The sequence below is a fragment of the Lampris incognitus genome, chromosome 3 (genome assembly GCF_029633865.1).
Source record: "Lampris incognitus isolate fLamInc1 chromosome 3, fLamInc1.hap2, whole genome shotgun sequence".
NCBI classification, from domain to species: domain Eukaryota; kingdom Metazoa; phylum Chordata; class Actinopteri; order Lampriformes; family Lampridae; genus Lampris; species Lampris incognitus.
This window is the reverse complement of record NC_079213.1, coordinates 80,689,598-80,706,731: the sequence shown is the minus strand read 5'-3', so window position 1 is coordinate 80,706,731 and position 17,134 is coordinate 80,689,598. Positions and strand designations below refer to the sequence as shown.

The 17,134-nt window shown below is 42.9% G+C and overlaps 1 protein-coding gene across 1 annotated transcript; it reads right to left on the bottom strand.

Annotated features, from left to right (window-relative positions):
- Positions 1 to 1,690: 1,690 nt before the first annotated feature.
- Positions 1,691 to 16,019, bottom strand: tmem165 (transmembrane protein 165). Its single transcript, XM_056275958.1, has 6 exons — positions 15,697 to 16,019; positions 15,051 to 15,276; positions 14,780 to 14,955; positions 2,477 to 2,659; positions 2,027 to 2,132; positions 1,691 to 1,827 (listed from the first exon to the last, which is right to left on the bottom strand). The coding sequence occupies exons 1-6, from the start codon at positions 15,844 to 15,846 to the stop codon at positions 1,751 to 1,753; spliced, it is 918 nt and encodes a 305-aa protein (XP_056131933.1). The 5' UTR covers positions 15,847 to 16,019; the 3' UTR covers positions 1,691 to 1,750.
- Between the last annotated feature and the right edge of the window lie 1,115 nt (positions 16,020 to 17,134).

Genomic DNA, 17,134 nt, shown 5'->3' with positions numbered 1-17,134 from the left:
TAAAACATAATGGAGCATTTTATAGCAAATGCATGAAAGCATTTGCGCCCCTTAAATTTGAAAATAAAACTTGGGGGAAAAAGAAAAAAGTGTTTTGTTTGATCAGGAGATCAAATGACTTGATTTTGTCAACATTGGCAACCAGCCCAAGATCGAGTGGGAGTCAAGTCAGGGAGCACGACACGTTTTTATTGAGCATTTCAGTCAGGCATTTCAACAAATGTACATCTGTATCACAAATGGAATTCAAACATTGTTCACACCCTGTCAAATATTGACAATGTAGCATTACTCTGCACTCTTAGAAAAGATTACAATTCCTTTTATCTGCCTTTACTACCCTTTCCTAGTCCACAGAACTTGAGTTACAAAAAAAAAAGAAAAAAAGGATCTTAAGGAGTAAATAAATATAAACCACTCACAAGAAAGGTACACCCTGGTTCAGGTCCCTGTTTAAAAGACTGCCCTGACTCCCTCCTTACTCCCCAATTGTACATGGTCAATTACTCCACTCTTCCGAGCCATTCCGGTTGCTGCTCCAGTCCCTCTGCTGAGCCGGGGAGGGCCGCAGACTACCCCTTTGATACATGTGGAGTCGCCAGCCGTTTCTTTTCACCTGACAGTGAGGAGTTTCGCCAGGGGGACGTAGCGCGTGGGAGGATCATGCTATTCCCCCCAGTTCCCCCTACCCCCCAAACAGGCACTAGTGCAACGACCAGAACACATACCAACATCCGACGTCCCCACTCGCAGACCCGGCCAATTGTGTCTGTAGGGACGCCCGACCAAGCCGCAGGTAACACGGGGATTTGATCCGGCGATCTGTGTTGGTACGCAATGGAATAGACCGCCACGCCACCCGCACACCCTGCCCTGACTTCTTGGCAGTGAAATATTGAGTGATCAAAACATATCTTAAACAAGTTACAAAAACAAATGGAGGAGGAAGTGATGTCACTAAGCCAGATAGTGTACTCTGAGCTGAAAGCAGGAACCCCTTTAGTACTCTAAAGCGGTTCCTGCTTTCAGCTTCCCGTTATGCTTAGAACTGGCACAGTCTTACTCCCAGCAAGACATTGTGTCACCAGATTACCTTCACTTATCTCATACAACACAAAGTGAGGTAAAGCAGGCCCACTTATTAAAAGTTTAAAGCCAAGGTATAAAAAAAAGTGCCATTTCCTTTTTTAAAAGTACCCATTGACCACGAGAGCAGGCCAGAATAAATAACAGCAATGCAGGCCTCAAGTGTTGTACATATTCTAAAGAAAACATGGAGGATGGTAAATCAATCAGCCAAAGCAGCTTTCCTTCCCAAACAGGGTTCATGGTCTAAGGTTACCAGTCAAACCATCAACTGAATGAACGTGGGCTAAACAAGCAAAATGAACCTCCTTATACAATTTAATAACAAGGCAGGAAGATGACCTAATACCTAACTGCTGGGTCTTAATGTGAGGGAGGTATTTCGGGTTGATTCTGTTAAGACACAAACTATAGTAAGGGGTCACAGACTCAGTAAGTTGAAATTCGGAAACACTCCTGTCCTGTCCCTCTTCTTTCAATGACTGACATACGCACGCACGCACGCACATACACACACACACACACACACACTGCTGCGAGTACTCTTTTTCAATCACTCACTTTTGTCAACACACATACGTAGATAGAAGTACAGACTTCTTGACAGGAAGTTGGTTGTACTTTTAAGTTATATACAAAATGAGCCTGAAAGTCTTTCATCTGATCAAAATCCAGCTTCCGGCTTGATGAAAAGCGCAGAGAAGGCAAAGGCCAGGAAAACAATCCCTCCAATGATTGTAACTGTAGAGGCAAACAAACAAAACAATTTCCTTAAAAGAGCAATATTGTAGTTAAACTACAGATTGGTATGTAAGACAACCAAGCACAGGGAGTGTTAATGAAGATCTTGGTGTGTTTAATCTAGGTGTGTTTAAACAAGGTATTTCAAAGGTTCTTTTGACAATTTCTGATTAGAAACTGGTTTCTAAGAATTTCTCACCAGTTCTGACAGATATCTTCTGCGCAATCATTCTCCCTCCTATCACAGCCAGCCCTGTACACAGACAGTGTCCAAGTGTTCCACCCACTGCGACTCCAAATGGATCCTGGGAAGAAGAAAACAGTCAGTGCCAAAAAAAGTGTCTGTGCAAATACACCTACTGTGCATGCAGCTACATACATAAGCAATAAAAACAATATGCATTTTGCCTTGCATGATATTCAACATCATGGGTATTAAAATGGCAGTAAGCCACACTTTGCCTTTGCAGTCCTGTGTATCTTGATAGGTAAAGCATGGCACTAACACCAACAAGATTAGGGGGTTAATTCTCACAGGAGCTACCTATTAAATGTAAATGCAAGTGCAAATGTAGGCACTCATATTACAAGCCACTTTCAAGTGTGCCAATTGGCATGTCTTAAGAGCCCACAGACGCTGCCAACAAACCTCACGAGCAGCCAGAATAATTGTAGTGAGCTGGGAACGGTCCCCCCACTCAGCCAGGAAGGTAAGGGTGAGGGCCTGGAGGAAAACAGGTGAGATAAAGCTGTGCCATTTTCCCTGCGGCAAGGTGCTTCCAGATCCTGCCTCCACATCGGGGGTCCCATTGGCCAGCTTAGACCGCTGAAGCTGCAAAAAGAACCAGACAAAAGCTAACTAAATTAAAAAGTTAAGACAAAAATGAGCAACACCTCATGGGAATAAAAAATGACTTTAAAAAGGTGTTGAAGTATTTGCTAATGTGTTTTGGTGTAAATAGAACACTGTTGAGCTGCATAGGGAGGCCGGTTTTGTCTTCCCCCCTCTAGAGGCCTATGCTACGAAGCAAGTTCAACATACCCAGTCCAACTGCAATCACGCATCAACGGTCATGATGGTGGTTATCAACTCGTTGAGTCAACCCTGGTTTCCCAATCTAGCTATGAGCGCTTTCATATAAAAGGGGCGGTGTTTGCACCATATGAACAATCGCAAACATGGACAATTCTACCAGAGCTGCATATTTTACACAGGATGAGCAAACTATAATATTAACAGATATGAAGAATTTAAACTATAATCCAGGCTAAAAGCAACAAAGTTGCTGCTGCCAAAGGCAGGCAGGAAAGATGGCAAAACATCGCCGACTGTGAATGTGTAAATTAATAGGCTTATCAGTATCACTGCGCCATCATTAAGGCACAAATAGATCTAATTATAATTACAATTGTGTATTCCATTAAATTAATGTGTTGCTTAGATATATTCTTATGGCGTCTAAGAAAATTTAGCCTTATTCTTTCAGTTTCAAACCCTTGCATGGCTGACCCAGGGGCGAAGTCAGACCTTGTAAACATTCGGTGCTTAGCCCAAACCTAGGGGGGCCTGGGGAGACCCCCCCCCATTTACAGCAGCTATATGCACTAGTTTTCAAGCCATTTGAGATAATAGAATGCCTAAAAATCTGTACATCTTTTTGGAAAAACACGAGAGTTGCCCAGGAAAAATCATCCTGTAGAGCATTGGTTCTCAACCTGGGGGTCGGGACCCCCAAGGGGATCGTGAGATAATTTCTGGGGATCACCAGATGGTTGTGGAGAAAACAAGCATGAAACCATCCAGACCCAAGGTACATCTGATGTGGAAAAAAGGTGTACTGTCTCGTCGGCACAGTATAAAAGGCGGTGTGCTCTTTGCTGTCCCTCAGTATACTTCAGCACTTCTTTGAGAGAGCAACACAGTACTAAACATCTGTATGTTTAGTAGATAATTTCTTCATATCAGGACCAGCATGAAAAAACACTGCAGGCATTGAATATTACAGAAATCGAACATAAATCATTGTTACCTTTAAAAACACATTCAATTTATTGTCATATAAATTGAAGACATAAATCAGCAATAACAGCTTCTGTGCAAATAATAGGGATACATTTTAAGCATCAGCTTCTTAAGAGGACCCTGGGATCCAGTGGTCTTGGTGGCTACTGTGCGTGGAGGAACAGTTGTCGAGAAAATTGACAAGACAGCAAGGACAACAGTGGACTAATAGCAGGTGCAGTCCAGAACAACAAGGTTAATGTATATATACTGCTCAAAAAAATAAAGGGAACACCTAAAAACACAATATAGACCTCGATGAATGAAATATTTCAGCTGAAAATCTTTATTTATTAGACAGAGGAATGTGTTTAGAGCAAAATAACCTAAGAATGATCAATGGAAATCAAAATCATTAGCCCATTAAGGTCTGGATTCAGAATCATACTCAAACTCAAAGTGGAAAATGAGAACATAGGCTGATCCAACTTCTGTGGAAATTCTTCAAGACGATTCAAAATTAGGCTCAGTAGTGTGTGTGGCCTCCACGTGCCTGTATGCACTCCCTACAACGTCTGGGCATGCTCCTGATGAGACGACGGATGGTCTCCTGAGGGATCTCCTCCCAGACCTGGATCAGGGCATCGGTCAACTCCTGGACAGTCTGTGGTGCGACATCGCGTTGGCGGATGGTACGAGACATGATGTCCCAGAGGTGCTCGATTGGATTCAGGTCTGGGGAACGTGCAGGCCAGTCCATAGCATCAATGCCCTCGACATACAGGAACTGCTGACACACTCTGGCCACATGAGGACGAGCATTGTCATGCATGAGCAGGAACCCAGGGCCCACTGCACCAGCATATGGTCTGACAATGGGTCTGAGGATCTCATCCCGGTACCTAATGGCAGTCATGGTACCTCTGGCTAGCACGTGGAGGTCTGTGCGGCCCTCCAAGGATATGCCTCCCCAGACCATCACTGACCCACCGCCAAACCGGTCATGCTGGAGGATGTTGCAGGCAGCAGAACGTTCTCCACAGCGTCTCCAGACTCTCTCACGTCTGTCACATGTGTTCAGTGTGAACCTGCTCTCATCTGTGAAGAGCACAGGGCGCCAATGGCGAATCTGCCAACCAAGATGTTCTCTGGCAAAGGTCAATCGGGCTGCACGGTGTTGGGCTGTGAGCATAGGCCCCAATTGTGGACGTCGGGCCCTCATACCATCCTCATGCATTCTGTTTCTCACTGTTTGAGCAGAAACCTGCACATTAGTGGCCTGTTGAAGGTTGTTTTGTAGGGCTCCGGCAGTGCTCCTCCTGTTCCTCCTTGCACAAAGGACCAGATAGCGGTCCTGCTGCGGGGTTGTTGTCCTCCTGCGGCCCCCTCCACGTCTCCTGGTGTACTGGCCTGTCTCCTGGTACCTCCTCCATGCTCTGGACACTGTGCTGGGAGACACATCAAATCTTCTTGCCACAGCACGCATTGATGTGCCATCCTGGATGAGCTGCACTACCTGAGCAACTTCTGTAGGTTGCAGATACCGCCTCATGCCACCTCTAGTGGTGAGGGCACTAGCAAAATGAAAAACTAACCAAAGATCGGCCAGAAAAGATGAGGACAGGCAAATGGTCTGTGGCCACCACCTGCAAATCCATTCCTTTTATAGGGGTTGTCTTGCAAATTGTCTAATTTCCACGTGGTGGAAATTAGACAATTTACCAACAGGTGAAATTGATCCACAAATCAGTGTTGCTTCCTAACTGGACAGGTTGATATCTCAAAAGTGTGATTGACTTGGAGCTACATTGCATTGCTTATGTGTTCCCTTTATTTTTTTGAGCAGTGTAGTTGATATATCAATGACTATATCAAAGACGGGTCACATTTTATTTGAATGGGTGTGCCTAAGACGGACATGACACCTGCCGTGTACATAAAGGAATCTTAATGACAAGTTATAAACATTCATAAAGTGTTGTGTCATTTTTAATGCAAAGTTGACATCATTTGAGATGTCTTTGTTATAGCAACCCAAGTGGGACTGAGCCGCTTTGATATATTTTGCGCATCTGTAGCTCGAAAAGACATTTACTCAAATTATATTAGATTTGTTTAGGGAACAGCATAGTAGGATAAAAAACATGGGCATATATTATCTTATGGTACTTTATTTGATCTACTCCTGGTCACTCTGTTCTCTTTTCCTCCTTCCTTGTCCACACAGACATTACACACATATTTTTAGATTCAGTGTGACTTGCACTTTCCAAGAATACAATTATGGCCAATGTCCATTGCAGATAAAAGTACATAAATCTGCTTGAAAATCAGAGAAAAAAAGAAGTTCTTTATAATGCCAGAACTTTTCTGGGAATTATCACATTTCGAAGTTTTCTTCAGTATCACAGTAATCCAGTGATATTTGTCAGTGCATGCAATGACACATGGCAAACAGGAACTTATCATAGCTAATTCGGCATACTTAATTTTCAGAAATGCAAACAAATATAGGCTATATAAAAAAACAAAATGGTGTTCGTAAGTTACGCTGTGGGCTGTGGGTTAATCTATGATAACATATTTCCTGTTTCTTGGAAAAGTTTGGTTTATATCTGTTCATATAAGTGAAGACTTAACATTTAATGTAACATCTAAAACAGTTGCTAACACTGCACGTTGCCTATGGCATACCTAACATAAACAAACCTGACAGCAGCGTAACTCATTTGACTGACAAATGTTAAAACAAATAATTATTTGATGTGGAACGTCTGTGTATTTGATTTGATTGCATTTGGAGCAGACATGGAACATGACAATGTTAGGGCAGACCTATAGATGGAGATATTTCCCCTGTAATATAATTTTTGCTTCATTGATTTGCCAGTAGTCATAGAGACGGAGGGGAATGACACAAAGTTCAAGTTATTTTAAAAGCCTAGAAGTTTTGGATTTGGGGCTTTTGAGAACTCATTTGGGGCTGGAGCCCAAGAAGCCCCCGACACTGGGCTGATCATGTTTTTGCTTAGGTTCTCCACATCACCCAGCAGAGCTGGGCAAAATGATCCAGAAAGCCGGTGCAGGTCTTTGTTCCAACCAAGCAGTTACACACCTGATTTTATTAGTCAACCAATAGTCTTTGCTAAGGACCTTGATTTGTAGACTCAGGTGTGTAACTGCTTGGTTGGAACAAAGACTTGCACCTCCACCGGCCCTTTCTGGATCATGTTGCCCATCACTGGAGGAAACTCTTTAATTTAGGGCTGCACAATATATTGAACATTTACCTTCATCCCGATATCAACATGCACAATATACATATTGCAAAAGACTGCTTGAATTGCGATAAATGGTATATGAAGTTTGTGTTGACTTTGGTGCCCCCTTCTGGAAAAAAAGGCGGTAGTGTCACTTGGCTCATTCCGCCTCGGTAACAACAAAATACACTCACCGGCCACTTTATTAGGCACACCTGTCCAACTGCTCGTTAACGCAAATTTCTAATCAGCCAATCACATGGCAGCAACTCAATGCATTTAGGCATGTAGACATGGTCAAGACGATCTGCTGCAGTTCAAACCGAGCATCAGAATGGGGAAGAAAGGTGATTTAAGTGACTTTGAACGTGGCATGGTTGTTGGTGCCAGACGGGCTGGTCTGAGTATTTCAGAAACTGCTGATCTACTGGGATTTTCACGCACAACCATCTCTAGGGTTTACAGAGAATGGTCCGAAAAAGAGAAAATATCCATTGAGCGGCAGTTCTGTGGGCGAAAATGCCTTGTTGATGCCAGAGGTCAGAGGAGAATGGCCAGACTGGTTCGAGCTGATAGAAAGGCAACAGTAACTCAAATAACCACTCATTACAACCGAGGTATGCAGAAGAGCATCTCTGAACGCACAACACGTCGAACCTTGAGGCAGATGGGCTACAGCAGCAGAAGACCACACCGGGTGCCACTCCTGTCAGCTAAGAACAGGAAACTGAGGCTACAATTTGCACAGGCTCACCAAAATTGGACAATAGAAGATTGGAAAAACGTTGCCTTGTCTGATGAGTCTCGATTTCTGCTGCGACATTCGGATGGTAGGGTCAGAACTTGGCATCAACAACATGAAAGCATGGATCCATCCTGCCTTGTATCAACGGTTCAGGCTGGTGGTGGTGGTGTAATGGTGTGGGGGATATTTTCTTGGCACACTTTGGGCCCCTTAGTACCAATTGAGCATCGTGTCAACGCCACAGCCTACCTGAGTATTGTTGCTGACCATGTCCATCCCTTTATGACCACAGTGTTCCCATCTTCTGATGGCTACTTCCAGCAGGATAACGCGCCATGTCATAAAGCTCGAATCATCTCAGACTGGTTTCTTGAACATGACAATGAGTTCACTGTACTCAAATGGCCTCCACAGTCACCAGATCTCAATCCAATAGAGCACCTTTGGGATGTGGTGGACCGGGAGATTCGCATCATGGATGTGCAGCCGACAAATCTGCAGCAACTGCGTGATGCTATCATGTCAATATGGACCAAACTCTCTGACGAATGTTTCCAGTACCTTGTTGAATCTATGCCACGAAGGATTAAGGCAGTTCTGAAGGCAAAAGGGGGTCCAACCCGGTACTAGCAAGGTGTACCTAATAAAGTGGCCAGTGAGTGTATACTGTTCATTCATTCATTCATCATTAGCCGCTTCTCCGGGGTCAGGTCGCTGTGGCAGCAAGCTAAGTAGGGCACTCCAGACTTCCCTCTCCCCAGCAATACCCTCCAGCTCCTCCTGGGGGATCCCAAGGCACTCCCAGAACAGATTGGACATGTAGTCTCTCCAGCGAGTTCTGGGTCTACCCCCAGGTCTCCTCCCAGTTGGCCGTGCCCGGTAAACCTCCAAAGGAAGGTGCCCAGGAGGCATCCTAATCAGATGCCTGAACCCCCTCAGCTGGCTCCTTTTGATGTGACGGAGCAGCGGCTCTACTCCAAGCTCCCTCCAGATGTCCGAGCTCCTCACCCTATCTCTAAGGCTGAGCCCAGATACCCTACGGAGGAAACTCATTTCAGCCACTTGTATCCGCGATCTCACCCTTTCGGTCACTACCCAAAGCTCATGACCATAGGTGAGGGTTGGAACGAAGATTGACTGGTAAATTGAGAGCTTTGCCTTCCGGCTCAGCTCCTTCTTCACCACAACGGTCTGGTACAACGTCCGCATTACTGCTGATACTGCACCAATCTGCCTGTCAATCTCCCGCTCCATCCTACCCTCACTCATGAACAAGACCCTGAGAAAGCACATCATCTGCGAAGAGCAGAGATGCAATTTTGAGGTTCCCAAAATGGACACACTCCTCACCTTGGCTGCGCCTTGAGATCCTGTCCATGAATATCACAAACAGAATCGGAGACAAGGGACAACCTTGGCAGAGTCCAATACCCACAGAAAACGTGTTTGACTTTGTGCCGAGAATGCGGGCACAGCTCTCACTTTGGTTATACTTGTAGCAACTGCCCTGGTACCCCATCCTCCCGCAGTACCCCACACAGATTACCCTGGGGTACGCGCTCATAAGCCTTCTCCAAGTCCACAAAACACATGTAGACTGGCTAAATATAATGTAAAAATAAAATTCTAACATTAGTTACTCACTCTGCGAAACTGGTAAGACATCAGTTTTAAATTGAGACTGTTACGTAATCATTTATAATATACAGTGCATCCGGAAAGTATTCACACCCCTTCACTTTCCCCACATTTTGTTATGTTACAGCCTTATTCCAAAATGGATTAAATTCCTTTTTTTTTCTCATCAATCTACACACAATACTCCATAATGACAAAGTGAAAAAGGTTTTGTAGAAATTTTTGCAAATATATTAAAAATAAAAAACTGAAATATTGCATGTACATAAGTATTCACACCTTTTGCTATGACACTCAAAATTGAGCTCAGGTTCATCCTGTTGCCACTGATCATCCTTGAGATGTTTCTACATCTTGATTGGAGTCCACCTGTAGTAAATTCAATGGATTGGACATGATTTGGAAAGGCACACACCTGTCTATATAAGGTCCCACTGTTGACAGTGAATGTCAGAGCAGAAACCAAGCCATGAAGTCAAAGGAATTGTCTGTGGACCTCCGAGACAGGATTGTATCGAGGCACAGATCCCTCCTCTGTTGCTCTCCCTGAGGTTTGTTCCTATTTTTTCTCTCTGTTAAAGGTTTTTTTTTTAGGGAGTTGTTCCTTATCCAATGAAAGGGTCTAAGGACAGGATGTTGTGTTGCTGTTAAGCCCACTGAGGCAAATTTGTAATTTGTGATATTGGGCTATACAAATAAAATTTAATTTCAAATTTCATCTGGGGAAGGGTACAAAAAATTTCTACAGCTTTGAAGGTCCCAAAGAGCACAGTGGTCTCCATCATTCGTAAATGGAAGAAGTTTGGATCCACCAGGACTCTTCCTAGAGCTGGCCGCCCAGCCAAACTGAGCAATCGGGGGACAAGGGCCTTGGTCAGGGAGGTGACCAAGAACCCAATGATCACTCTGACAGAGCTCCAGTGTTCCTCTGTGGAGATGGGAGAACCTTCCAGAAGGACAACCATTTCTGCAGCACTCCACCAATCAGGCCTTTATGGTAGAGTGGCCAGAAGGCACATGACAGCCCGCTTGGAGTTTGCCAGAAAGCACCTAAAGGACTCTCAGACCATGAGAAACAAGATTCTCTGGTCTGATGAAACCAAGATTGAACTCTTTGGCCTGAATGCCAAACGTCATGTCTGGAGGAAACCAGGCACCTCTCATCACCTTGTTAATACCATCCCTACAGCGAAGCATGGTGGTGGCAACATCATGCTGTGGGGATGTTTTTCAGCAGCAGGAACTGGGAGACTAGTCAGGATCGAGGGAAAGATGAATGGAGCAAAGTACAGAGAGATCCTTGATGAAAACCTGCTCCAGAGCACTCAGGACCTCAGACTGGGTTGAAGGTTTACCTTTCAACACGACAATGACCCTAGGCACACAGCCAAGACAACGAAGGAGTGGCTTCAGGACAAGTCTGTGAATGTCCTTGAGTGGCCCAGCCACAGCCCAGACTTGAACCCCATTGAACATCTCTGGAAAGACCTGAAAATAGCTGTGCAGCTACGCTCCCCATCTAACCTTACAGAGCTCGAGAGGATCCTCAAGAGAAGAATGGGAGGAATACCCCAAATATAGGTGTGCCAAGCTCGTAGCTTCATACTCAAGAAGACTTGAGGCTGTAATCGCTGCCAAGGGTGCCTCAACCAAGTACTGAGTAAAGGGTGTGAATACTTATGTACATGCAATATTTCAGTTTTTTATTTTTAATAAATTTGCAAAAATTTCTACAAAAACTTTTTTGCTTTGTCATTATGGGGTATTGTATGTAGATTGATGAGGAAAAAAAAGGAATTTAATCCATTTTGGAATAAGGCTGTAACATAACAAAATGTGGGGAAAGTGAAGGGATGTGAATACTTTCCGGATGCACTGTAAACTCCTAGTAGCTGCTTTAAATAGGCCTACATGTTCTGTTAAAATGATGAAGAAACTGATTGCCATGCAAAGAAGTTGGTGGTATTTGTTCATTGTCAATATAGCGGCTGTAGCCAGGTGCATTTTTTTTCAATAAAACCATGTTGCTGGAATGGAAATAATGCATTACATTTTTTTATTTAGTGTGCATAGGCTGTTCATTGTCTGGGGTCTATGTTAGCAACAAACCTAAAGCAGAAAGACATTAAAACTGTATACTTCAATATTTGTTTATTTATCGCGAGTCATATCGTCATCGCAATATTCAATGTTATTGCATATCACATGTTTTCCTAATATCGTGCAGCCCTACTTTAATGGTTGACTAATGGAATTAGGTGTGTAACTGCTTGGTTGGAACAAAGACCTGCACCTACACTGACCCTTTCTGGATCACGTTGCCCATCCCTGACCAACAGCATACATAAAAGTACCTGTATCAAAAAAATCAAATAAAAAATAAAAAACGCAAGTCAATGCATACAGTCTGCAGGACTGTAAGCGTGTGACTTTGACGTGCCACACTGGCAACATATGTATCAAGAAGCTGACAAAGATAAGCCATTCCCTCCACTGAGAAGCTATCTTTCATACAGATAATTGTGACGGAAAGCCAAACGGTTTTGTCCGTCTCTACAAACTCTTGCCTTCCTAAGAGACCCTCTCACTATTCACGCACCAAGGTCCACAGGATCTTCTAGGAATGGTGATCACATTTTCCAAGAGAATTTATTGGTCAGTAGGCGGTGCTTTTATACGTGTTGATCTGTTAAATCGAACATAACCTGCTCCAGAACAGATTAGGTGTGCAGCGTAAGTTACCATGGCGATGTACCCTGGTAAAAAGGAAACCACTCTTGTGACAATGAAAGCCCAGAGTTAAACCTGAAGTTACCTCGCTAACCCAAATCCTGCTTCGTAGTGTAGGTCTCAGGAAGGTCAGCATGTAGGCTCAACCATAGTTGTACTTTGTTTCAGAGGGTGTTTTGTGTTACAATTTACATATACAGCAAAGAGTTCAATATACAAAACCTATCAAATGGTTGTATATGTTAAGCATCCCTGCTTACAGACAACTCTGACAGAGTTTGCACTGTTTTAAGGAAGCCAGTCTCCGGGACAAATGTGATTGCATCTCACAAGTGTACACCACATTTTAAAAAAGGACCACTAAGCAATTTTTAGGCAAAAAAAAAAAAAAGTGTTTTAAATAACCCACAGTAGACCAAGACTGAAAAAATTCATAGGCTTAAAATAAGCTATTTTATTAAACGTAGCACAGGTCCCCCTGTCATGAAGGCAGCCATGTACAGACCATATGACCAGAAGAGCTCACTTGCCCTTGAAACAAAAAGAGCTTTGCGCTCATTGGCTAAAGTCACTGCTGTTTACTTCTCTTGTCTGCACAGTGCAGTGAGTGGCTGGTGAGTCAAGCATGGAGAACCATTGCGATACTTTGCCTGCACACACAATGGGAGAGTCTGAAACAAGTAGGCCTAAAAAGACATAAAAAAGATGAAATAACACCACTTCGAGGCCAACAATATGAGGGTAAATAGTTATCAAGTCAAGTCAATTTTATTTGTATAGCCCAATATCAGAAATTACAAATTTACCTCAGTGGGCTTAGCCTTCTCAAGATGGAACACTCTAAAAATGGACATAGGATTTTTGAGTGATGCTGAAGTTGCTCGTTTTCTGTTGGACAGCTAGCTAACAAACTGAATTACTGTTTTTTTTTTTACCCCCATGGCAAGATCAAACTTGAAAATTTGGCTTTACCATCTGCCTTCTTTCATGGGTCATTACTTCTGAGGGTCAAATACTGTACATGAACGGAAAGGATAGTCTACTATATGAGTCATTGTTCCTCTAGTAGAGAGGCTCAGCTACACCTATGCCGACAGGTATGAGGTGACTGCAAGAACAGTATCATATCGGCTGTTAGGTGAGGAAGGTCCTTTGGGTAAAATCAATAAAAGCACTCAGCGGACCTTTAAGTCATCAATCCAGTGTTTCCCATACATAAGACTATTCCGTGGTGGCCCGCCATACTGCCTGCATTGCCCACCACAGACAGAAAATTAGATAACTTGAAAATCAAAAGTGATTAATTTGCATTTTAAATGTATTTTCTCATTTAGGAGATGCTTTTATCCAAAGCAATTTAAAAGAGAGGCAGCAACAGAAGATGCATTTCTGTGTCTCCTACCAGCATTTTAGAGCACAACATAGTAAACGTGTCATAGCCTGCATGTTATGTCAAATGCAAAAATTATCAGTGTGCAATAGCTAGATCACCAACAGGGATACCAGCAATTGTAGCAGTGGATTCAAAATGCTTCATTTATCAAGTTATCCGGACAATGCCACAAACCTGATTTGTGGCATTGTCAGGATAACTTGATAAATGAAGCATTTTGAGTTTTTTTTTCTCCCCGGGCCCCACCATTTTGAGGTTCGAAGCATGAAAAAAAAGTCTGAACTTAGAGCTTGTTGTTATTGAAGCAGCCATAAACAGTAGCCTTGCAGAGGTAGAACAAAAAGAGTGAGCGAGTGTACATGTTGATATGGGTTTACAAGTAGGTTGGTACAGTTTCTTTTGTTGAACTGCCTGGAAAGCCAACAGCAAGGTTTTGAACTTTATGCGGGCATATCTTATCGCAGCTCTGCACTTTCATGCAGCACTATGACTAACACTAAGGAGCAATTGTTTTCACCTATTGTCCTCAGCCCCTCCCCTCGCACTGACCTAAGATGTGAATGCATGAATACTATTCCTTTCACTTAAGGAAAAGCTAACAAAACGTTGAGTTTTTGTTTGCTAACCACCATAAAACCACAGAGAAGAAACAGAATGGCCGAGGGCTTAATTGAGGATCATGAAAAACAGTATTGTCTATATAGTTACACCTCTGGACAAATGTGTTTAAAATAATGCAATAAAAAAAACACTAGCTCTGTTCTGTGGACACAACATGAATATATTTTTTTGCAAATGGAGCTGGATGGAACTTTAATTTCTGCTTTGGTAAATTGAGCCAATATTTGTAATACTTTAATAGTTAATTATCTAATCACAAAACAGAAATATAAGCACACCCCCTCCCAACTCCCGAGCACCCTCAAACTATTAAGCTACTATCTGCTGTGCCATGGGTGCAGCTTTGGATTGAAAAATCATACAGACTTAACACAGTAAATATTTGGAATCCCTCAAGGTGAAGCAATTTATATACACAAACATGAGTTTCTAGTTACCAGGGTACAAAAATAAGAGCTGTGTAAGTTGACACACATGTTAGTTCACAATCTATGGCGGGAAAGAATGCGAGTGAGCTCAAAATGCCACATTTTAACCTTTTATCACCAAACTACAGAGCCTACCTCCTCATCCTTCTTCTTGATCTCAGCCTGCACCTCCTCCAGTTCCTCCTGGCCCTCATCTGGACTCATTCTCAGCCCTTCTCTCAACATACGCACACCAAAGATGGCAAACAGTGCAGTGGACACATAATATGTGTAGATTCTGGGGATGATGGTCGTGGCATAGCCAAACAGCACTGAGGGGGATACATCACACCACTAACATTAATAAAAGACTGCAAGGTCACTTTATATGAGTAATGTACAGAACCAAACACTCATTTCTACCAACCTGAGAGGCAGGTCATAAGGCCCAGAGCCAGCATAGCCCCCGTTAACACAGTGAGGCGGTTGTATCGCATAGCCATGATAGCTGCAATGAAGAACGTCTTGTCTCCCAACTCAGAGACAATGATGACGGAGATGGCAGCCACAAATGCATGGATGAAGCCCAGGTTTCCTTTACTGGAGTCATCTTCATTAACCACTGGGCCAATGGGATGGGGACTGGGGACTTTCTACGAAGCAAAACAACAACATAATAAGCACAGTTTTAAAACGCAACTCTGAGTGGAAAAGCAGACTGAAATGGAAAGTTTCACTTTATCTGCGAATGAGCCATTTAAGTAACTTGCTGGAATCATACTGGGAATAACATTTCAGCAATACAGTAGACGTTTGGACATGTCCACTAGCGCCAGCAGAAAAACTGATGGCTACGTCTGCAGCTCTGTCTTCTTGATCATCATTTCAAAATTTGGCTAGCTATTCAGAATCGCCTGTCTAACATTTGCTAGCTGAGGCTAACTCGGAAAACAAAACATACTTAGCAGGCGCTGCTAGCTGAGAAGAAATGGCCAGCAACGCCGGCTTCGTAAATCGTTTTCCCGTCACTGACGAGAGATATTGTTGTCGGCGATATATGATTAAGCTTGTACCTCTTGAGGAGGCTGTTCTTGAACGGATTTCTGCTCCTCCGGTATACCCGAAACTCCGGCCGATAAAAACAGAAGGACAACGAGGGGGAGCAGGACACACATCACACTTCTATCAGCCCGTCCATCTCTTCCGCCGACCATGAGAGGCATTTCAAACGAAGCAAAACGAGTAATCACGTTATAAAGGCTGAGGAATGACAGTTGCGTTTTGACTGAAACCGTCCCTCGTGAATCACTTAATATCAGGGGAAACAAAGTTGACCAACTTCATATTAGCGTGAGTAAAATTTCAAGAGCCCAATGGTTTTCCAGTCAGAGTGAACTCACCGAAGTTGGAAACTTGCTGCCTCAGCGGCAGGTAAACCGTGGAGGTGATTGGACCGTAGAAAGGAAACCGTGTAGCTGGCAAAGCCTACGTAATGATTTTGGCTGATAATAATTGGTTGAAATAGCCGTCAATAAAAGCTGTCACGGAAAATATGGTCAAGGTTGAGAGACGTGCAAACTAAAGACGGCAGACTGGTTGGACTCGTCAACACGCCAGTTGGAGTGAGTCGTTGTGACGTGACAGTCCCTAAGTTCTTATCTTTCTATAAAAAGGGCTCAGCTTCTTATTTTTTTTATTGTCTCTGTTGTTCATTTACCAGTAACCGTTTAAGGATAATAGCAGTTATTTATATTTGAGACTTCTGCTGTTTTGAATATTCTGTTAATTACATAATAATAATAATAATAATAATAATAATTTGAACTTATATAACGCTTTTCTAACACCCAGAGTCGCTTATATTACTTATATTCGATAAATACTTATATTCGATAATCATTTAATTCAGTGGTTACTACTTAATCACCTTTAACTAAACTGGGCAATAAAGCAATTAAGATATGATGTATTATATGTGTAGATACTTTGTGGAAGCCAAGGAAAAGAACTGCTTTCAGAATATACAGTGAGCATAATCAGGAAAATTAAGACAATTATAACACTACATGTTACATGCCGATTATAAGCAGAAAAAGAGTGCAATTGGTCTGACTGAGGTTAGAGTTCATATGAGTACAGGATATCAATTATCAAGCATTAACGCGTTTTTTTCCAGATATAGCGATGACTTCATTGGCGAAGCCCTGCAATAAAATGAATGCATTGCATTTAGGTAAAATCCAACACAAACCGTAAGGGAGGGGTTTGTGGTGATTTCCAAGTTCTGTTTTTTAATTATTTTTTTCTTTATTAACAGTAAAGCCTCAGATAATTGATAGTTATTGATCTGGATAATTAACGTCTCGACATTTTTTAAGCTTAAAACATTGGCATTTTTAGCAACCCCCCCTCCCCTCGAGAGAACTTCAAGCGTGGTGCCGTGGTGTTAACATCGTTCTGTTCATCTACCCCTCCTTTTTCAAATGTAAGTAGGCAGACACAGACTAAAAA